We start from the raw sequence: 24,165 nt of genomic DNA on the forward strand, positions 1-24,165 counted from the left end.
TTGAGGCGGTGCAATCCACAACTTCACCACTAGACGCCACTAAATCCTACACACTGAACCTTTACATCGTTCAGCCCTGAATCAAACACAATCAAACATTTGCAGAGTGTTCGACTATCGTTTGTAATTCACTGGGTCACTATTCACTGTTCTCCCCCGGTCAACCCACAATGGACAGGTTAGCGTACAGTGCAGCTTCCGAATGAACTGCTGCTCTTCATCAGTGGAAAGACGCCGCTCAAATACGGCAAGATCACATCTTCAAGATATCTTTTTTCAGCACAAGGCACACATGTTTAGAGAAAGTGCGGAGGTTGAACAAAGTTCAGAGGATTGCTCCCCTGTTAAATGGGAGGTTTAGCAGGCGGGGGGGGGGGCTCTGTCATGTCATTTGAAGGCCCCTCTCCCTGTGGGTGACGTACTTCCTGGGGCCCAGACGGTGGGTCTGTCTTCGGGGCACCCAGGGCCACTTTGTAGTGAGAACATGCCTGCTGAACTCAGGAACAAAACAACTAGATCAAGGCAGAGGCAAAGCAATCGTTCAGCCTGTCAGGCGCATTACAGTAACACGGACGCAATTGGTTGGGGGTGTTGACACTTGTGAAGGAGCTTGTTATCCAAACTTAGAGGAAGTACCACACACACACACACAGTCCTACTCTCTAATGATGCTCCCAGAGACTGTTCGTACATGCTGTAAAAAGGAACACTTTGCAGCTGAAGTTGATTTAAATAGATTTTAATGAAGTTGCGTGCCAAGGTAGCCTCTGTTCATAATCAGGAGATGCAGGAGCAGCCGAGAGAGTTCTAACGAGGGTAAAGGGCGGGAAAAACTGTGTTTCCGTTCCCCCCCCCCTCTCTCACTGCCAGAGGCTATTATGATAAATATGAAATTATGGATTACATTTTTATACTTTTTTTCCCCCCCCTCACACAGCAATTAAATTGTCTGGCCATCAGCGGCAAGGAAGGAGATAACATTAGCATTCTGTGCGCGTCGCGCTAATCCACATTAATTCCAAGCAGTTGCGACATCTGGGGTGGATACAACCTTGACCAAACAATTCAGGGTGAGACGCCTTCATTTGGGGAAGGCTTGAACAGAGGAATACTAATTGTAATCAGAGAGCGAGGACATCCGCGAGACATAAATGACTAATTATTGAAATAATAAACATAACCAGGAATCACTGATAGGAAACAGTAATAGAGCTGCAATTGTGTGGCTCTCTGTGAACTACGTGGGTGTGCTTCATGCTGTGTTGACACATAAGCTGCTTTCAGACGTGAACTGGACACCACACTTCCTCGCTATCTTCTCTGGAGGAGGTGCATGTGTGAACGCAAATGTCCGAGTGAGACGCTCCGTAGTTTCTGCAGACTTTCTCCACCTGGCCTCCTGGTATAAAGTCTGTAGAAATCCAGGAGAAGTCGATGTGTGAACACAGCAGGGGGTCCCCCACTGGATTCATCACTAGCTAGTGGTGGGGGGGGGGGGGGGGGGGGTTGATGACGCTTCTAAAACGCGACAGACGCAAAATATAAAAAGCCCAAAAGAAATATATCTCCCATTGAAAAAGCGATGTGACACCCGTAGAAGACACCGACGAAGATGTCAAGAGAGTTTGCACCCGCTACACTTTAAACTTTGTTTGAAATGACGCCACAACATCAACACTGATCACCACATAATGATCCCTACTTTTCTTCAATGACGAAATGACGGCTGGGCATTCATTCATAATTCAGCTGACACGCACTCACACACACACACACAAACAGTGTGATCGGACACATGTGGAAACTCAGACTGGGTAAAAACAACACAAGTTGCAAACTTAGTCAAAGTACTGAGAGCCGGAGGAAATGCAGGGTGCTCTCGGTGAGAGGAGCGGTAAATTACTGACAGAGCCGGTAACTTTTTTACCGTCCAAACATGTTTGAAAAGACCCAAATGAGCTCCCTGTGCATGGCTCCCTGGGTGCCTGCGCCATTGACTCACCATTGTTCTGACTGTGTGCACTGATTAGAAATGAGCTTGGCTCGAACACGTTCCAGGGTGAGTCACATTGTTTTGCTCTCTCGCTCTTCACCTAACATATACTCTCCCTCTCTTTCACTCTCGTGTACACACTCTCTCACCCAGATGTGCTCACAGGTACCGAAATTTGGCACCGATTGATTTCACATGAATCGTACCCAGTTGTACTGACGTTATTCGGTCAATACCCTTAAAAGTACAGAGTTCGGTACCCGACCATAGTTTTAAAGTATTTATTTGATGCAATAAACCCGGGATGAAATGTCATGATTGACAGCTGAGATGTCGTCACCAGCACAACATGGCAGCCCCTGTATCTGGAATATTTTGACTTCATTATTTTGTATAGTGGGAAGTTGAGACGCATTGTTCATCTTTATACACCATCATTGGTTTTCAGACAAGAACTCAACAAAGACTTCTGAGAGCAAATGCTCATACAACAAACAACATTTGCAAGCTGTTTCTGGACAAAGACTTCTAAAACTAAACAGATAAATTCCCAATAATGTTACGCTGAAAGTTAGTTTAAGCTACCTTTTACAGATACTGATTACGATCAGCGCTAGCCATTAAAGTAAATCATATTTATATTTTTCTGCGGTGTGATATAGTAAAAACCCTATTTCCTTATTTGGGCCACCACTGCATTGAAATTAACTTTATCAATGTATAGTATCATGAGGTAAAAGTTTAACTGTGAAATGAATGATGCCCTAAAATCCTTTTTTACATTTTTAATATTGGGCTAAATATAAGTTCCACTCATTGATACTGATCCTTAACTTTAATTCTTAGTACTTGATTTGTTTTATTTCATGAAATTCTTACTAATAAATGTACAATGTATTCGAGTAAAAGGCTGAAAGTTAATTGGTAGAACATACAGTCATTATTTATTGGTTAATTGAACCAAAAGGATAAATTTACTAATTAGAAAAAAATCAAAACATTACAAATAGAATCGATACATTTATCGACTGATAGAGAAACCCTCCTCGTCCCCATCACATTACATCCATTGCAGATTGTTTGCTCCTCACTGAATGCACCGACAGCTCTCTCCTGTCTGTCATGTTCGTCGCTGGGAATAATTGGCTTCCTGCGTCTGCTGCCTCCTCTGTTTGACACAGACGGTTCGAAGCAGAATAAATGGCACGACCTATCGATATATTCAAATATCTTTCCCTAATGAGGACAGAAGTCATTGGCCCTCTTCCCACTGAACTCTGAATTTAGATAAGTAAAGACAGAAAGATCAGATGAGATAAATATACCTTCTGCACTTGCATTTAGGGTCAGAGAACCGAACTGTGTGGAGTTGAAAAGCACAGTTCTCACAGAAGGTTTCTGACACTGGCAAGTGGTTCCTTGCTGCTGTGTGAGGATAACAACTCGTCTCAGGTATCGGTGCCCTGCTGCAAAAAAAATCTTCCAATTAAAATACTTCTCCGCAGATTGCCACAGTGTTGGATTCTTCAGAAACCACACAGCACTCAACATCCATTTGGAGCGCCATCATATTGTGCCCTGCTTGTTTAGCCTTTCATGTGCATGTTGTTTCCCACGGTTTTGATTTGATTTATAAAAGTTTCAAAAATCTCTATTCAAAATATACAATTTCTATCTATTTTGAATGATAATGGCTTTTATTAAAGAAGTATTGCCACAATTCTAGTTCGATATAATATGAAAATAAAAAACTAGAAGTCGGCCATGGAGGAGCTATTCGGGGAGACCTTTGTAAGAAGACGTTTGCCAAAACCATCAAAGAGGACGGTGGCATCCCACAAGGTAGCAAGTGGGATTCCAGTGGCTGGTGATTCACTGGCATGGTGGTAGAAAAGCAAACACCCTCATATTGCTATGATGGCAGGACGCTACCTCGCTGTCCCTGTCACTTTGGTACCAACCGAGAGGGTGTTCTCCACAGAAGGGGACATAGTGACTGCAAAGAGGTCTACCCTCTTCCCAGACAATGTAGACATCCTCATATTTGTGTAAAAAAAAAAACAGTTAAAAGCTCAGGACTTTTTATTTTTAAACTTTGTTATGATGTAGAGGCTATTTTTTCACTTTTCTTCAAAGGAAGAAAGTATCGTTCCACATGTTGCACTTATATTTTAAGATTTTATTCATCTTGAATGTTGTTTTCATTTAAGACCATGGTTCCTTGCATTATGTGTTCTTTAAGTAATAAATGGAAAGCAACGTTATATTTGTCTCTCTTTTCTTTTGTTTTTGCTGATCTGAAAAATGCTCCGACCCGTGACTCAAAAAACCGTGATACGATCCGAACCGTGTGTTTTGTGATCCGTTGCACAACTACTGTTTATGGAGGTTTTCTTCCGGGTTAAAAGGAAGTTATTTCTCTCTATAGTCACCAAGTGCTTGCCAGTTGTGGGAACTGTTGGGTTTCTCCATATAGTAAGGTCTCGTCAATAATATATAAAGTACCCTGAAATAATGTATGTATGATTTGGCGCAATACAAATAAAATGTAATTGATTCGGAGACTTCTTCTACTTAATACGATATGATTAAGTATAATCTGGAGCTGCAAACTACTGCAAACTCCATACAGAGTGTCAGTATGCTTGCAGGCAGAAGCAGCAGCAATATGTCTTTTTATCATTGTCAGCCTGTTTAATGCAGTAAGACTTACACTATATAAGACTTGATGTTTCGCGTGTGACAGATAGACGACAAAGTCAAACACATATCCATCTACGGGAGCTTATTATCACCACTTACTATCAATTATTCTCGGCACTGTGACACCTATATTCAATGAATGCCAAATGTGAGAGTGAGAGAAAGTGAAAAGAATATGGGAAAATCTATAATCAATCACTTAACAGTGGTAAATAAGTCTGGCGCGAACACATTGTGTCTCCACGGACCATTTTTTAAATGGAGTGCTTGCCATTATGTTTCAACCATTGATTCACTGAGGGGCTCATAATGAAGATGTATGAGATGTGCAGAACCATTTATCCAATACACGAGACTGTGTAATTCATACTTCAATCTTCATTGTGGAACTCTCAACAAGAAAGCCCGTCAGTCTGCAGGAGACGTGAGCTTGTGGGAACCCACACAACTCATTATCTGTCTGGAAATGGAATTTCTCAAAATCAAAGGTATTCCGAGCTCTCATACCACAGTTTGTCATGCCGTCTGATACTGAGCTGTGTGGGATTTGTCCACGACACTGTGTGCAGACTGCAAACCTGATGGGTTTCTCAAATCAAGAGCCTTCACTTTTTTACATTGTGATGGTGAAGGTTTTATACTAATCAATAGTGAATTCAGAAAGTGTTCCAATCCTTTCACTTTCTACAACTACTTGTGCTGTAGATTTAATTGTAAGTTGATGAAATTCAGATTTATAGATTTTTTTTTTTTACTTTAAATCAAGAACTTAAAGGGATAGTTCACTGAAAAATTTAAATTAAAAGTCCACAAAACACTCAATTGCGACCGCTTCTTCAGACGTCAAAGTTACAACAGACTAACAAACCCTTCACTAATAGGCAGCCACACACTCTGATACCTCCCTCCATCTCTTCCTTTGACAACACACATAATGTGCCAGCCAAGTTAATGTAAGCATATTATATTCAGCAGTCATCCAGAGTTCATAGAACCATAGTTGCACATGTAACTTGCTTTAATCCATAAACTGGCAGACCTGGTATCGTCTGGGGTTGTCATCATATCTAATCTTTGGTCTAGAATACTGATTATTAGAAATATTTGAAACGTATGTTGCAATGAATATCACAAACTGGACCATATTCAATTAGTAGTACACTTTAAGTACTGTGCATATCATTTACAAGTCAATTTGTGATAATACATCTTTCTCAGTCTTTTTATGAAAGGGCTAAAATCCAATAGAATGCTAAATATTGTTATCTTTGACATAGGAATGATCAAAGTTGAAACCTTACCTCTTTGAAACAAAAACATACATTCTGGTATCAGCGTTCGAACACCCACTCCTACTATAAGTTCTGTTTTTCTTCTTTATCGATTCAAGGATACCGTCGCTGAATCCAGCGCCTCGGCCTGTACACATGTACCAACTTGAAACATCAACCTTTTATTTGTGCAGCCGAACTTTCTGAAGTCTTTCAAGTGCATTTGGAGATTTTGACTTGAACAGCGCCAGATCAATTTGAGACATGCAGTAAGATCAGCTTCTATCAGCCACCCATTTTCAACAGCAGGTCGGGTGCGTAACAAGCTCATGAATTTTCAATGTAAACAATAATGCTCTCGGCTCGTGATATCACCTGGAGTAATTCCACCTGATATGCAGTAATGTATCCATCAGATAGGAGAACACCTCGATGGTGGAACACAACATTACTGACTCGTACTTATGGTGACGATAAGGACTGTACTTATGCAAGAGTGTATCTTGACTTCATTCTAAGACAAAACACAACCCAATAATCCTCACCCACCATCTCCAAGCATAGATATTCTTTAAATTATTCAGAGGATACTTACTGGTTTACGGAATGAATTTCTTTAATTGAACTGAAGATGTTTTCTCTAATGTCCGGCCCCAGGGTTCCTTTGGCCTTCAGGATCTCCACAAAGTACTGTGAGAAACAAGAGAAGGAGAAAAAAAGGATTCCTCAGCATCTGTATGAATAAACTGGAACCGGGTTGGATCTGATGAGCTCTACCAGTGATGAATGGAAACGTTCTTTTGGATAAGGAGGAGCTTTCACTGCTGACATCTTAATTACTCTCCCAGAAGATGTAATATTAAAGGGATAGTTCACAGAAAAATGAAACTTCACTCATTATCTACTCACCACTATGCCGATGGAGGGGTGGGTGAAGTGTTTGAGTCCACAAAAAACTTAAGGAGTAACATGCCTCCATACTGCTCGTGTGGTGTCATCCAAGTGTCCGCAAGCCCCGACATTCATTTTCGACTCGAAACAGCATAATTCACACCAAGTTTTAAGCCTGCTGATATCTTCCTATGAGGTGCGTTCACGGACCCTCGGACACACCATCGTGTAGCTACGTCCGCTAGCTTAGACACTTCCTAGCCTAAAAACATGGTGTAAATGACCTCGTTTGGAGACAAATATGCGGACACTTGGGTTACACCACACGAGCACTATGGAGGCATGTTGTACGTCTGAAGTGTAGGTCACCATTGACTTCAATTGTATTGGATTCTGCTGCAACAAAGTTTACCCCTGAAACTCCAGAAGTGTTTTGTGGACTCACACACCCCTCCCATCGGCATAGTGGTGAGTAGATGATGAGGGAATTTTCATTTTGCTGTGAACTATCCCTTTAAGACGAGACTGCACCAAACATACAAGACCCTTAACTTCTAACAGGGACTTGTTGTGCATTTGAAGAACAAACACACAGGGAAGTTCCACGACAATGTTCACAATAAACCAACAGCTGTGCAAGTCTTAAATCAATTGAAGTGAAAATGAAATTAGCAATTCGAATGTGCATTCGGCCTAAAATGAGTCCTAACTGGAGTGAACAGGTGAAGGGTGAGTTATTGTGGCTACAGTGTGGAAAAGTCTGTTCTCTCCACAGGGAGGGAGATTACCATGAATTCCACCTTGAGTCTGTAAATATATACTGAACAGAACATTTCATAATGTAGCAGTGGAACACATTGTTCAGAATCGCCTGTTTGCTCAATCTTTTGACTGTGAGAATGTTTGACATTGAGGTTCTGTATTCGTTCTGTGAATATATTTTGAGGAAACAATATTAGTAAAACAGACTTTGTAAAAGTTGACTAAAGCCGTGTTTCGACCCGAAGTTGCCAGAACTTTTAGTCCCAGCAACTTTTCTTTCAAAGAACCGCGTCTCCTTCACGATGTACAGACCAGGTGCTAATTCTCCTGCTGACATTGACTACAACAATTCTTGTTTCATTCCAGTCCAACAGGCGGACTCTTTTTCCTTCAACAGAGGCCATCCTCTGTCAAGCAGAGTACTCTTACTGCCTTCACTAAACCAGTGTCATAGACTTCGTATAATTGTGACACATTACCAGTACGGCTGTGCAACAGTTTGTCAACTGGAGGAGTTCAAACTTACTACTCAAAGGTCTGCATTTGGATTTAAGGCCAGAGGTCTAGACAATAAAATCACATTGAATCAACTTACTTATAACTTATATAAGTAACATTGAACCTGGCACTCTCTCCAACAGTTAATGTCGCCATGACAACCTATATCAATAATATGGTAATAAGCTGCATTCATCTGGGGAAAGGATTGTTGTAAATAATCTCAAAATACTGTGTAGATTCTGTGTCACTAATTTACACAATTTACTGATCAACGGAAATGTTATTTCGAAATAGAAAATGTTAAACTTCATAATATATTATATTCATAAAACAAGGTGTAGGCTGGGTCCAGACTGACTCGCTATTCATGTCCAGACTTTGACAAGTCCTGAAGTAGATTATTCCATAAATTTTAGTAGGTTCATTATAAGATGTTAAAAACCTAAATTAATAATTATAAGTTTTTATGAGACTGATTTTAGGAGACTGATTAGATAACCCCATTGCACCTTTAAGACTGAGTGGATTTGTTAACTCTACCTGGTCTGTATTCATCAGAACATTTCCAAAAAATCCCCAAATGTTCCAGATATGACACAGAGGTACAGTATGAATGTGTCCTCTCAGTCTCTTGTAGCCACAGCCAGATCATTATTTAATATATATTGGTGCATATCTCCAGAGATTTGACAGAAAAACACACAAAAATAAATAGTTTTCATGGTCTGATTGGAGCAAAATAGGGCATTATGGACTAAAGATGTAATGCCAAGAAAAGGAGGGACATAGAAAATAAATCCTCATAGAATGTAAAAAGAAAAAGCCTCAATTGAAACTCATAAAAATATAATATATAAAACCTTTTAAATGCTACACTAAAATGTTATCATACATTTCAGCAATTCCCCTAGGATAGACAGTCATCTGTGGTTTTGGAGAAGGGTATCACAAGAATTAAAAGTACACTACTACAAGTATAAAACTAACACTGTGTACTATATAAATAAAAATATACACGTCATTGTAAAGTATATGTCAGTATAAGGTTTCTGGCACTAACACCTCCGGCCTTTGGTTCAGACAGTGTGTCACACCTCAGAACTACAAATCAAACCATAGCTCATGACTGCTACATTACGTACAGTGGTGACCAGCTTCAACTGTTCGCAGTAAAACTGTTCCGTCTTCACCAACTCTTTGGCTGTTCGGCTGCGTTTCCTCTCCCAGCGGTCCCTCTGCTCCTGGATAGTGCTGCATTGACCAGTTAGGGCACTCATGGTCACGGTGACGAGGACACTGCAGAGACAGGAAGAGCAGGCCAGGTTTACAGCGAGGCGTTGCACTAAATAAACTGTGTGTAAGTGCTGTTAGTTTGGATTTGCTTAAAAGATCATTACACACTTTTGTATCTGAAAACAAACCAACATATCCAAATCTATATTTATTAGAATGGTTATTAATTCTGCCAAGCAGGTTTTGTTTTCACCTGCGTCTGTTTGTTCTTTTCGCAGGATTACACAAAAGCTACTTAACAGATTCCATCAAATTTGGAGGAAAGGGGTCTGGGCAGAACCCAAGACATTTTGGTGCAGTCGCTGATTAAGTGGCAGGTCCAGTATTTTTATTCACTCAAGTCAGGCATTTACATGTTTGTACATTTTCCGGGGAATAACTCGTGGATTTTGATTGCAAAAATATCTATTTTAGTGGGCTGATTTAATTTGTTTAAACAATTGCGGATCCGGGTTGTTAAGCCTTGGTAGAGGTATGCACTTGTAATTACTCCTGCTGCCTGTGCAGTGGCAAACTAGGAGATCCCTTCCTACTTTGACTCAACAGATGTCTGTGCAACATGTATTCTAATGTCCAGCTGATGGTAACACACAGTTTGAGGAGCCTGGTGTAGACAAGTCAAGTGAGTATCTTCTGTCCGAGTTCCAGTCTTACGAGTAATCTTTGCTCAGTGCAAAGCAGCAAGCAAAAAACTACACAAAGCTACACATATTTACATTCACTATAACACTGATGAGAATTTCCTAGGAGCTATGAAGTTTGATCTTAAGGCATTTTGTTGCCCTGAGTAAATAACAGTATCCTTGAGTTTCATGACACATTTTTTTGCATATATCAAAATACATAGGACTGATTAAAATATTAATTTTATTCGTAAAACTCTGTAAAAAGCACTACCAGCATATTAATACAATACATAGATGTACACCAAACGTGCCTATACTTCTGTGTAGCGACTGTGTTACGTTAAGGCTACATAAAAGCTAGAGGTGTTATTTAGTCAGTATCGCTCCAATCTGTCATTATAGACGATAAAAGGAGACGTCGCAGAAAAAGTGAACATATTAACTTTAATTTCACAGCAGCGCAGTTTCGTTCGAGTAAGAAGGGGTTTGTATTTACATGAGGAGTCTTCGTGTGGTTTCTGTATCCTGTGTTGAGGCGATCAGCTGCTCCTCCTCCAGGTAACGTCTCCGATTTTTTGATCCAGGCGCTCTTTTCTCCCTCTGCTTCCTGCTTCCGGGCTGCGGTGTACACGAGCACGCCGATTGGCTGCTCGTCGACAACAGCAGGAAGAACCGCCCACTCTGTGACGCGGCTGCACAGAGCTGCACTGATACCATAATAACTACTACAGACTGTATATAAAAGTATTACTAGTGGTAGTAACTACACTATAATATGAGCCTTATTTACACTGTATCTGCTCCACATGTTATGTTTCATTGCAATGGCTTTGTAAAGGATTTATGTTGGAAGAAAGTGTGGATGCTTCCCCAAAAAATCAGGTTTAATTACTATAATTTCTCCTTTTTAGATTTTCTCTTGAAGTGCCTGTGCCAAATTAAACCACATCTGTTCAGGATAAACTACTTGGGATTTGATGGACCAGAGGTGTCACAAAATTGTATGGTAATTTTGTTTTTTTTAAATGCAAAAAACAACAACCTTTCTATCTCTTTTTTTTGCCTGACCTCAATGCTCACAAAAGTAAAAGACAGCACACTCTATGTTATATTATCTTTTTATCCCCTCTTAGATATATTTAAAGGAGTTTAGTCAAAACATATTGGATCTGCCCTTAAAACCACCACATGTTGGACAGTCAAATGTGAGAACTCTTCTTTATGTAATCAAAACGCAAAAATACCAGAGATATTACAAGAGCAAGACCTCAGTGTTCTCAGTGGTAGCAACAGTTTATTGTGTATTCAATATAAATAAATCAAGGGAGACGAATACTTTAAGATTTTATGCCATTTTACTTTTTACTTTAAGCAACTATTCTTCAATCAGGAGAAACGTCTCACACGTGTTTATTCTGGGTTCTTTTATTCTGGGTATCCAGAGTTTGGGAAATTGTGTTTTAACGTGCAGATTTTGAGGTTAGAGTCTGAGTGAATATTTGTCATGATTTAGTCCCTGATCATTCGAAATAGATCAATCCATCTTTCCATGTTTTCAGTCAGCAACTTCATTACAGATATGAACAACAAATAAGACTAAGAAAACTTGGAGAAGGCTATTTTAAATGAGATTTCATTTGAGGTTTAAAAATGAAAAGACAGGATTTAATAGACCCCCGTCACCGATTGACAATTGTCATAGTAACATTTATTCTCCTAATATTAAAATAGGAAAATGTACTGATGAAAAAATAGTTAATTGTGTTGAATAGAAGAATGGAGCAAGTTTAATTATTTCTCCTTCAAACCCAGTCCCTCAGAAATAAATTCAAAAAATTGCAGACTTTGTGATGAAAATGTATTTTCTTTTAAGCCTTGTAATTTTTACAAATTATATATCTGTGTTGTCGATCCTATTTTAATGTTTAAAAAATATGTCATGTTTGAAAATATGTCCCTTTTACCATAAGTGGATTATTCTGTTATTGGGGGCAAAATGAGCTCCTGGGCCCCGATTTTGCATCACTTTTTATACGTTTCTTACAATCTTCCATGCTAGAGATGGTGATCTGATTCAACATATAATATGGGACTAAACAAACAAGCACAATAATGAGTCGTGCATAAACCTGAACAAATATCCAATTAAATTTGCACAAACCAGTTGACACATGGGCTCCCAGGAGGTTTAAAGCCCCCTGGAATTCTTGTGATCCAGCTTCCCTTTTTCACTCAGGCTCCTAAATGTTACTATTAGTCATATACATGTTTTTATATATATATTAGACTCAACAGTTGAGTGAACTTTTGGTCATCGTGTTTTCTCGGATTCTCTTTTTTTGTTACTTTTCCTGACTCATTCCCAGACCTTCAACAGATTTTTGCCTGTGGACTTGTAAAGTTGTATCTTTTATTTCTTTATTTCTTTATTTGAGGAAACCTTGAGGAAAGATACAACGTAACTGGCAGCAAGTGGTGAGAGCCGGTGTGCTGTGTGAGACTGGCTCCAGAAGGAAGTGCAGCTCCAGCACTTTGTAGCTCATTAAAGATAAAAGTGATGCCCTCAGTAATGTGGCTGTGACGCAGGAGGCTACAGAATGAAATCCACGAGGACTGAGGACTTTCAAGTGAAAAAAAAAAAAAAAAGATGCATTTCTTTTCTGCAGAGTGTCCCAGGCTGCAGTTCATGTTGCCTGCAGCTCCTCAGAGCAGCGAGAACACTGACATCTAGTGCTGATAGAGGCCAAGTCCTGCTGCAGGACAGGACACGTCTGAGAGGGGCTGCAGTAGAGACCAATTGTTTCTCACCATTGACCATTTATATTATTGATCATTGAATTGTGGATTTGCTGGTAACTTTTTTTAATTCACATCTGGACGGTGGTTTGAGTGGCAAAAACACAAACTCCAGGGGTTAAGGGCCAATCAGGGGTTTCTCTATAAAAGGTAATGGTCTTCACTCACATACTGTGATTGAAAATATTGGTTGAGATGTGTTTGTTTGTTTATTTGGATCCCATATAAACAACTACTGACATTTGAACTCTTTTAGACTCTGTGTCTTTCCTCTTTCACGGCTCTACCACTTTCAGATGCTCAGAGTCCATTCATTGAAGCCTTTCTCTGGAACATTCCTTCCAATGTGACCCCCCAAGGTTATATAGGGACATAATAATTTACATTTGTTCACGATCTTAGACAACATGTAGTGATTACAATGATAATTACTACGTTTTGTCACACTTCCTGTCTCAGTCCTGGACAGATGTCCACCAGATGTCCACCAGATGTCACTGGATGTGACCACCACCAGATGTCCTCAATCTTTCCCCCCCATCATTAGTCACCTCAGCAGCACACACATCGGCTAGCCTCCTATCTGCTCCTGAACTAGTGATCCTCCTGTACACTTGCCGCCTGTGTGTACGGCATTCACCTACCACTGGTTCTGCAAGGAACTGGCCAGCTCCTGTACCCAGTTGGCTTGCATCTGGCCTGCTAACCTCCAACGTGTTTAACAGTTGCATCATCTTAGTGTCCAGCAACAGCGGAGCATCTGCCGTCAATCTAGCACCTGCTGTCGGCCTATCGTCCACCCTACTAGCCTCCAGTCTGGATTCCAGTTAAGTTTAGGCTTCATGAGCTGCTTTCAGACATGCACTGAACTACAAGTAAACTCTTGACATTATCCAAATGGGCTGTATATAAAGGATGCAAATGTCCAAATGAGAGGCTGCAGACATTCCACAGAGCCTCTGCTGCCAGGCCCCAAGTAAAAACTTTGGAGTAGGAGATTCTCCGAAGGGGGACCATATTGTTTGGACATTGTCCAGAGTTTATGTCTGAAAACAGCGAGTCTCCAGCCTGTTTTCAAACTGGCTAGCACTTGCTAACCTCCTGGCTGAACCATACTCAAACTGAGTTGGCCATACTCACCAACACCAAGCCCAATGCAAGGTGTTCCAAAATCTCCCTGTCCTGCCCTCCAGCTTCCAGCCTCCACCAAGGTTTCTGGTTTCCAGCTGCCACCTGCTGTGGTCTTCAGCTGGCCACTTTAGGCCTGATGGAGATCGAGAATTCCAGCTGCCATCCATTTCCTCTGCACTCCTTCAGCTGGCTGCTGGACCTGATCTCCACTCTTCTGCCCGTCCTCGATCTCCTGCTTGCTTTCCTGCTGTCCTCCTGCGTACAACGTCCTGTTTTGAGATAGTCACCATGGAGTCTGTATAATGCTTTTAAATGTTTCTACCTTCAATAGCTTCCCTCCAGTGTGCTCATCCTCCAGTCTCCATCCAGAGTAGCAAACCCCATTTGTTCCATCTCTCTCCAGAAACTCTTCCAAACATCCTTACTTTCCTCTCTGGTCTTGAGGCTGCCCAAATGAGATCTCCTGCTTTGCCATTTTACAGCCCTGAGTTCTTCTGTTGGACTCGGGAGGGCCGTCCTTTGTGTCTCTGTTCTGTCTGGGAGGTGTTGCTCAAAGAGATGGCGGGGCGGTGTTACCTGTTTTTGTTTCTGTTCCTCTAACTGCTTGTCTGCGTCGAGGTCCTCCCTGTCTGTGCTCCACAAAGTAATTTTAACACCACTTCATCTTATCCATCCCTATCAATCAATCAATGTTTTGAAGCCACAGTGTAAATGTAACATCAGTAAACATTACAGTTCAGTGATGTTAAATCTATCCAGTCAACCTTTAGCAAAATAATGATTTGAATTTACATTATACAGGCAGTATACAGGGAAAAGCACTGCTTTACAATGCGTCATTATTAACCATATATTTACCTTTTTTTTACACATTATCTCGCTTAACTGTGGAAATGAGAGTCATGTCAAAGGAAATATTAAAGATACTAACCTTGTTATATTGTTCTTAGAATTTTTAAGACATAACTAGCCTGACTTACCGCATGTTTACTGTGGAATACGCCTGTCATTGGTCATCTTGGGCTTTGTTTTCGGCCAAGATGATTGTGATTGTTTTTTTGTTTTTTTTAAATAAAGCAAGAGTGGTTTGTTTCCCCGATAGCTGAATGATATTGGGTGCAGCCAGACCTTTCTCTTGCTGTGACACAGCACTGAGGAGATCGATCTGACTATGTGAGACAAAGCATGGCTAATTTAAAAAAATGTTTGGCAAGACCATGAAGAGATCACATAAAGAGGCACATTTCACTTGTGAATTTCCACATATAAAATAAAGAATTAGATGAGGAAGCCATTACGCTGTGACAATAACTTCATGTGACAATGTAATATGATCTCTCAGTCGTCATCCATAGAAGAAGAGGTGAAGATTAAGTCACGAGTTGAATATGTATTTTAATTAGATTTAATTAAAGTTCACACTCATCAGTTTCATGGTGTATGAATTCCTGTCTTCATGCAATTTTTCACATATTCCATGCGGATAATATTTAAGTGGATTTATACCGAGGCAGAAGTGATCACCTCTCAGCAGCCTTCTGCAGACCAGGAGCAGGATGCCCAGGCTCTGCAGGTAATCTGGCAGTGTCTAAAGAGAGTGAAGCAAAACTCTGCAAATTGCTGAACAGATAAAATGCATCTTTAATGAGATGATTATTAAAATGCACGATACTGGTAGGCCCATTCTTTATTGTTTTCAATTTTATTGTGTTTCCACTACATTTGGTATTATAATAATTGGCCCCATAACAGATCGGTGCAAATTAGGCTTCTTTTGCCTCGAGGCGATGGAGCAATGAACGGTGCAGGAGACCACAGACAAAGGGTCCTTTTTTTTTTACCTGAGGATAGGAAGAAAAAAAGTAAAAGCGTCAATAATCTACACAAGTGGAGGAACTCTCCCAAGGTTCTGGAGCCCTCCGGTGTATTATTCATATCAGCTATTGCCAGAGGACTCATAATTGACCTATGCACTTTGTAAAAAAAAAAAACTTCACGAGATGAAAGAATGTGATGTTTTGTAATTCAACTTTTGAATTCAACTCTCCCCAATCCAATAGTATTGGATTGTAAGCCATGAATTATTCAAGACATAGGAGGCAAGGCTATCTTAGCTGGAAGATGTTATATGAAACAAGGTTTCAAGACCAAGAGATATCAAATGATTTGGCTCGAAAAGAAAAATAAACCCCACAACAAATAAAAGTCACATCAAAATAAATAGGAGCACTGTTGGACAGAAATCTCCTAAGTGACTACAAGGGGAAATAATTCTGTCAAATAGCACTTTTTCCTGCAGGATGCCAACACGAGATGTGAACACAATCTCTTTAAGTGTTTATTGATGTGGAATCCCATTATCTGTCTTTGCTGAAGGGGGGGCAAAGGCTTCATTTATGTATCAATGCTTCCCCGCCAGCACTTCACTTAACTTCTCAGATGTAATTAACAATGTTTTTGTTAAATTGTAATCATGGCGTCAAGTGTTGACACTTTAGATGTGCTTCTGGGCTGTTCCCAAGTATCAGTTAGATTTAAGTAACAGAAACTCTCATGTGTTTGTTTCTGTGTTTGAATGAGAACTCCTCAGAGTAAAGTATCTGTTGTCAAGAAAAGCATGAAGGCTTTAAATGTGTAACTGTCACAGATTTGTCGATTTGTAAACCTGAGGCTGTAGAAGTGATAAAGCTTTGCCAGGGACATTACATTCCAAACAAAAACAAAATCCCAAAACACGCACAGAGTGCAAATGAAAAAAGGAGAGTGTTTTTTAGCGATGTTCAAAAGCAATTAGCTGTAATTGCTCATTGTGTGCCTTTAGTAGCCTTGGTTAAAAACTCTCAATCAGCATTTGGAACCTTGCACTTCACACTCCTTTGCTGCTTTGTGTTTCATAGAACGGTGAGCTCATTAAAGCAAAATGACCATTTGGCCTTGGGAGAGGAAAAAATAATCCCATGGTAACAAACAGCTGCACAATATTAAGTGACACTCAAGTGATGGAGGACCATCAAAACAGCAATGTGTTTGCAAAACCCAGCGGTTTTCATGGATAATGATAAACTGTCATGCCCGCAATTACTGAAAGCACAGGATGGCGGGGTTTTTTATGTGTGACAGTGAGGTCTGCTGCTAATTGATGGTCAGGGACACTAACTCACTCAAGAGCTGTCGCTCAAGCATCACACAGACAAGGTCTGGGGGGCTGCAGAAAAGCTCCAGGATATTATAACACACCCCTGAAGACCCTCTTTGTCCTCTGCGTCTTTTAAATCTGGCTACAAATAACCACACAAAGGTGCCGCATACCTTTTTCCAAGAAAAGGCAGAAGAAAATTGAAAGGGTTATTTTCCCTCTCAATATCACCAAAAGATACTGATGGACCCACTGTTATAGCCGCAAACTCTATACTTTCCCACTCAACTGTACAGACTCATTTCATTTATAAGTATACATATTAATGTCTAATAATATATACATCAAGTCACAAAACCCAGGCATATCCTGCAGAATATACATACATTTCTGAAATGATAATCCATCTATCCATTATATTCCTCTCATCCGGGTTCAGGTCGTGGAGAGTAGACTGCCAAGTAGGGTGTCCCAGACATCATCTCCACCCCCCCCCCCCCCCCCCTGCCAGCCACGCGTTCCAGCTCTTCCTGGGGGATCCTGAGGCGTTCCCAGGCCAGATGGGATATGGAGTCCCTCAAGTGAGTTCTGGGTCTGCCTCGGGGTCTCCTCCCAGTTGGGTTTACCCGGTAAACCTCAGATGGAAAGCGCCCAGGGGGCATCCTGAATAGATGCCCAAACCATGTCAGCTGCCCCCTTTTGACGCGAAGGAGCGGCGGGATGTCTGAACTCCTGTTTATGTAATTTGTTCCTGTTGAGAATAATACTTTTTAATTTAGTTTTCACTTGTGACCATCTAACTATAAAGCAGTGTCTGTGTGGGGCCCATTGTAATCGTTCAGGGTCGGGGTTAGAGATAGCACAAGATGGTCATGTTGTTTTGAGCTTCTCACAGACCTTGCAGCTTTTTGTTTAGAGCCTATTTCTTTAAAAAAAGAATTCACCCCAAAATTACGGAGCTAATTTAGATATAACACAGATACATTGTTGGACATATGAGATTTAATGACCACTTAATCCAATTTCTCCACTGGAATCCCTTGCTCATTCAAAAAGCAACCACAAAGCACCATCTCCTACTTGGTGAGACCTCGGGAATGTTCATACCCTCAAACCTGTAAGCTCCGTACACCTGGAGTGCCTCACATTCATGGCTATTGTTGCAAAAGCGGTGCACATACTACCACAAGCCAACATGACTCATTTAGCTGTACAGGTCAATCAGCAACATAGAAACCTCGCACCCATGGGGCTGCTTTTAGTTTCCTGAACCACTGCTACTCTCCCTTCCACAATGCTGTCCCACCCCTCCTCCGCCTCCTGTTCATCAAATCAAATCACTCCTCAATCGTGCTTCTGCCCACCTATAGGCAGAAGCTAAAGCCAGAGGTAGCCACAGCAACTTTCGGGAGATAAGATGTAATATGAAATATGATGAATATGATTTTAAATGCTGGAATTTTGCTTGTAACAGTGAATGTTTCCTTTATTTGAGTATGCTAGTATGTAAGAGATGGACAAGTGATATAAACAAATAGTAAAGGTTTACTCAAAATGATTGTTGACCAATTGTATAATCTTATATATGTTATCATCAGAACCAGACAAACTTGTTGGTCAGCCCTGCCACAAGAAAGTGTGTTTGGTTCTCATGGAGCCCCTGTCTTCCCCTGGGTAGTTGATTATATTGAATATTAAGCAAGAATATGGACCATTCATTACCAACAGTAATATTAAACTCTTTAAAACCAGAAATTGACTCCCTCAGGGCCAAAGATTATGTAAAACAGGTGGCTGTCCCTTAAATGCCTTATCTATTTCAAATTAAAACACTGATTTGAACTATGCAGGTACAGACGACTGGTAAAAACCTGCACGACACTGCAGCCCGACTTTCAACACTGGGGGATGAAGCAACGAGACTAGAAAACCTCTTTAATCCCAATATTATTGGTTTATTCTCCAGAGATATTGTTTATTTTCAAAGCCAATCTCTTTTTATTCATTCCATTCTTTGCAAAGAGAATGTGGTGTTACTGATAATATTCTCCAAACGTAGTATTCCTGCTTCTGTATCTATTGTAGCTTTCAGGATTCACCTGTCATCAAATTAATGGATGGATCAAAGGATGGACAGTTAAATTATTTCACACGTTAAAAAATACTTTAATTAAAGGTATTTAGTACTTTAGTTCACCATATCTCTCTCAGTTATATTTAATCATTACATATAAAACAAATGACAATGTTTATTGTAATATTTTAATAATTAACACTAAGTGGTAGTTAAATAACGCTAATACGTAACGCCAGGGCCACATTGGGTGCGTCTGCAGCACGTAACAGCTGATAGACATTGAAACTGTGGTGAAGATCATTAACACTGTCTTTTGTGCTGTGAACCGTAGGTGGTGCGCAGTGAAAATAGGCGTAGAGACGTGCTCAAATGTGCGCCGAAATGAAAAGCAAGCGCGGGACAGACGTAACTCAAACGGGGGAACAGTCAGCATGCCCACCACTTTGTGCATTTGTCATAAGAACAACAATCGGAATATTATACACAACATATCGTGCCATGCCAGCTGTCAATGCAATAGGAGGTCTGGCTGAGAAGTACAGGGAGATAAAATCCACAACCAGATGAACATGTATCAAGTTCACCAGCTGCCTCCGCCTCCTCTTCACAGGCTCATTTTTGACAGTTGATGTCAGGAAGTGCCTGTATTTGCATTAACACGATTTGATTGGCTGACCCTGTGCCTGTGCATATGTACTTGTCTTAACACGGTTTGATTGGCTGGTGCCTTCGCTGCTGCATTAAAAAATGCTGCTCACTTAGTAGCACGAGTAACATGAGGCACTAAGACCACAATGCAGTTCAGCAAAGCATGACATCACCGCATTCAAAGCCTTTGTGTGAATCCTGCATCCTTGAGAATTTTGTGAATTTGAGGTAGCTACTACACAGTATGATTAAAACACCCAAGTCATTAAGTAACAAACACATAAATAATGCAGCAACAGGATGGCCGGTCCCTCAAATATTTAGTTTGGTGGTGGACACATCCTGAAACAGGAGGGATTTCATATTAGGGGAAGATACAGTTTATTTTACCTTAATTTAGACTGTGCAACACAGCTTTATCTCCGTTTCCTTTTTCATGAAGCTTATCTGTTTTGGAAGAAGCAGTGAATGAAATAATCACAGAACACTCCTATTACTAATTAGCAGTCTATTTCATTTATTCCATTTATTGGCTCGTTTGGACTTGTTTCTGAGCTGAAAAATGCTCCAATTCAAATGACGTAATGACTTTTTATGGGTTTGCCCCCACATCCTAATAATTACACATTTCTTTGAGCCGCAGTTTGGATGAAGGCATTATATTGGAATCAGGGGAGCCACGCAGACGAATAGAGTCACTCCTTTAAACTGGAGAATTTTCGGCTCTTTTCAATCAGACGTTGTCAGATGCAACCTGGTAATTCAAATCAGCACGTCATCTCTCACTGTTTTGCGTGTTCTGGTGTCCTTGCTAATGAAGGGATTACAGGGAAACCGGTGAACATATGTGGACGGAAGGGCAGAGTTGGCCTGGAGGGTGCAGAGTGGTAAATGAGAAATGTTATGGCAAAATAGGCACAATTTTAAAATAAGAATATATTTGAAAAGAAACCTTTGTAATTGCAGCATAGTGGACAACCGCAATGATATGGTAGATTGTATATCTTCAAGAATATCATCTGGGAAGAGCGAAAATGGACCTGAGCTACACGACCCCCCCCTCCATCATGCCGACCTGGAGAGGGAAAAGACTGCAAAACCATACAAGAGGTAAAACCTTGCACCTTTACATGTTTAGAAGAAGGAAACAAACACAGAGGGAGAGAGAGAGAGAAGGAGAACATCTGGAATGAAGCACAGACAGTCAGGAGAGAGAGAGAGAGAGAGAGAGACGTCCCAGGACGGCCAATTGTCCAGCACAGAGTAAGAGGTAGAGTCAAAAGAGAGGAGGGAGGGGAGACAATAGGGGGATAGAGGGAGAGAGAAGGAGACACACACACACACAGTGTCATGTGCTTGAGGGAGTAAATAATCAAAGGATTAGAGCGATGCAATGCTTATTCGAAAGCTTACAGCAGTTTCGTCAGCCAGACAATGTAGACTGCACTCTACGTAGTAAGTTTGATGGATTCATTGAGACTGAAGCTGCTGTCAGACCTCCACTGAACTCCGGTTAAATCTCCTAAAATAATCCGGAGAGGCTTTGTGTGAGAATGCAAATGTGAGAGTCGGAGGCTCCAGACTTTTACCGGAGCTCTCCCTGCAAGCCCCCTCGTAAAAACTCCAGATAATGTCCAAATGAACCCAAATTAGAATACAGCAGGAGATTATCCAGAGGATTCACTGAGAACGAGTGGGCATGTTGATGATGTTTCTAACACACGACAGTGTCATGGTTTTGTATTTTGAGTGTTTATTTTTCCGCCTCTTTATGAAGAGTGTTTTCTGTTTGATTATTACCTCGTGTTTCTTGTATATCCTTGTGTTTATGTTTGTATATGAATTGTTTCGGTGTCGCATGCTGTCCCACTCCCTGTGTTCTGTTTCCTGTTTTATTTTGTAGGCTCTGTTCCTAGTGTGTTTTATTCACTTCCTGTCTTTGTGATTGCCTGCACCAGTCCTCATGTGTTCCACCTGTGTTCAATCGCCCCTGCCTTCCCTGTGTGTATATAAGTCTCTGTGCTTCTCTTTGTCCTTGTTGGTTAGTTGTCCCCATGCCCTGTCGTAATCTCCTGTGCTTGTCGTAATGCTTTTCGTATGCCTTGTCTCCTGTGCTCCCGTCCTCTGCCTTGTTGTAAGTTCCTCGTGTTTTCCCCGGTGTTCTCTTAGTTGTTTTTTCAGTTTAGATTTTTGAAGATTCCTCTGTTTGTTGTTTTTTCTCTGGACATTTTCCTATTAAAAGGACACCTTTTGTTTAATACTCTGCTTCTGGGTCCAACTGCATAAACCAAACCAGACAGACAGAAGCAAAACTGAAATAAAATAACATGAATATCTTCTACACGTAGAAGTCACTGATGAACTTCATACTGCACCACCCTTCAGCTAAACGCTTCAAAGATTTTCCTGTTGTGAACGCATCTGAGCGGAGAATCTTCTGCGGCGTTCGTCATATGTGAAAGAAAAACTCATCGATCCCATTGTCCGGAGTCCATGTCTGAATACGGCTTGTTATGGCCCAATGGCGGGAGAATGGTAACAGGTATCAGTTCTGAAGTAATTAGAAAATAAACCACCAACTGAAGGTGGATCAATGGTTAATCCAAATATTTCACAAAGAGGAACAGATTGGTCTTCTTTGACGGATTTGACGAGTTGAAATGTCTGCTCATCTGTCTTACATTCAAAGATTTTTAAATATTATTCTTTCTCCTGGAATCTCCCAAGCTGCTAAAATGGATATATCATCGATATATAACCTTTCTAGACTCCAAGTCTACTCATCAACAACTAACTCTTCTGATCTGACCACTTCCCCCTGTTAGCGTAATTTGTTTTTGTGATAGAGCCTCTTTCCAATGCTCCATACTCTCCACTGGTATTTACAGAGCTGGACTGGAACATTGAGTATCTCTCTATGCTGATGACCTTTCGCTATATGTCACAGACCCAGGTAATTGTGAAGATGATATTTTACAAATCTTGACAACCTTTGGATCATCCTTGGGCTATAAGGTAAACATCAGTAAAAGGAAGTGGTTCCATTTTTAATGAGTGTTTCCTTGCCAAGCACATTCCATCAGGAGCTCTACCATTTCAATTGGTCCGCAATTGCTTCTGTTATTTAGGTGTCAATATATCTCTCACTCCACTACGTCTTTACATTTTCTTGGTACAAGCAATTTTAGTTTTTTGGGTCTGGCAGGAACATAAGAACATGTAGAGCAGTATTGCAGAGAAACAAACCAGATGAGGGGTTTGGATTGTTCAACCTATCATTTTATTGTCCTGGAGCTAATATTTAATCTTGGTGTCATTCTTTCCATCGGTATATATTTTCTCTGCTTAAATAGACCGCCTGATAGGGTGGGTGTGTATTATAGATGATTGTGGAGAGTGAGGTATGTCACATGATTGGAACAGCGCAGTTCAAGTTGGCTGCCTGAACTGGCTCGCAAGCGTCGCTCCATTTGTGTGAGTAATAAAAAAAAGTTTCAGACAAAATTTGTGCCTTCTTTCTCAGCTCCTCACAAAGGGCCAATCACTGTAAAGTGAGGGTGAATGTCATTTAGTTGAGTACATAACCCGACTTTTATTCAAGGAGGTTATACTAGAAACCTCACGAACAGACAACCGCGACATGTGGCAGAACCATGGTGCAGCCGTTCCGCAGCACAACCGCAGCCAGTGTGGCCCCCATATTAAGAATATGGGTACTGTAGCTGTAGGAAGATTCAATTCAATTTTATATGTATAAGATGCAAACAAAAACAATTTTTGTGAGCACAGTAGTTGTTACATTACATTTTTTACGCTATTTAGCTTATATGGAATGTAAATAATATTGAGGGGAAACTCTTGTTTTGTCCTGTTTCAGCTTTTCAGAAAGACAGATTAAAGAAACCCTCCATGTGTTAAGTCCTGTCTATTCGCAGCCATTGCCCCAGTGATATCTGTCCAGCAATATTTGGCCATATTTCTTCTTTAAAAGATTCAAATTGATCAGGACAAAAACATCGACAGCAGTGTGTCCTTCTGAATACACCACAAAACTCTGAGAAAAAAACAACAAACTATGTACTGAAGAAATACTTCCTACAGCCGAAAGTCTCTGAGAGCGTGAAAAATTTTAGCAAACGTTGTGATCCTTCTCCCCAAATGTCAGCCTGGATTAGCTCTCATACAAACCTAAAAAGGAAAAGTGGCATAGCTAATGGGGATGTGGCAAACCCAACTGTTAACCACTCCGTACAGCCACTGAAAAAGTAGCTCACCACTTCGAACTAAAAATAAATCCAGTTGTGCGAGTTGTTGTCAGACAAGCTTGTGAGGTCAGT

General features: G+C 40.7%; 1 protein-coding gene across 2 annotated transcripts in view; it reads right to left on the bottom strand.

Annotated features, from left to right (window-relative positions):
- The window catches only part of arhgef39 (Rho guanine nucleotide exchange factor (GEF) 39), a 49,908-nt gene extending 39,245 nt beyond the window's left edge, over positions 1–10,663 (bottom strand). The window contains exons 1-3 of one of the 2 annotated variants that reach the window (XM_034578382.1): positions 10,537–10,663; positions 9,264–9,417; positions 6,563–6,657 (exon numbers count right to left, since the gene is read on the bottom strand). In XM_034578382.1, coding sequence (XP_034434273.1) covers positions 6,563–6,657; positions 9,264–9,398 — 230 coding nt within the window. In that variant the 5' untranslated portion in view covers positions 9,399–9,417; positions 10,537–10,663. The remainder of the gene's footprint in view (positions 1–6,562; positions 6,658–9,263; positions 9,418–10,536) is intronic. The other variant, XM_034578381.1, reaches the window with a different exon arrangement.
- Between the last annotated feature and the right edge of the window lie 13,502 nt (positions 10,664–24,165).

Source organism: Hippoglossus hippoglossus, chromosome 23 (genome assembly GCF_009819705.1).
Source record: "Hippoglossus hippoglossus isolate fHipHip1 chromosome 23, fHipHip1.pri, whole genome shotgun sequence".
NCBI classification, from domain to species: Eukaryota; Metazoa; Chordata; class Actinopteri; order Pleuronectiformes; family Pleuronectidae; genus Hippoglossus; species Hippoglossus hippoglossus.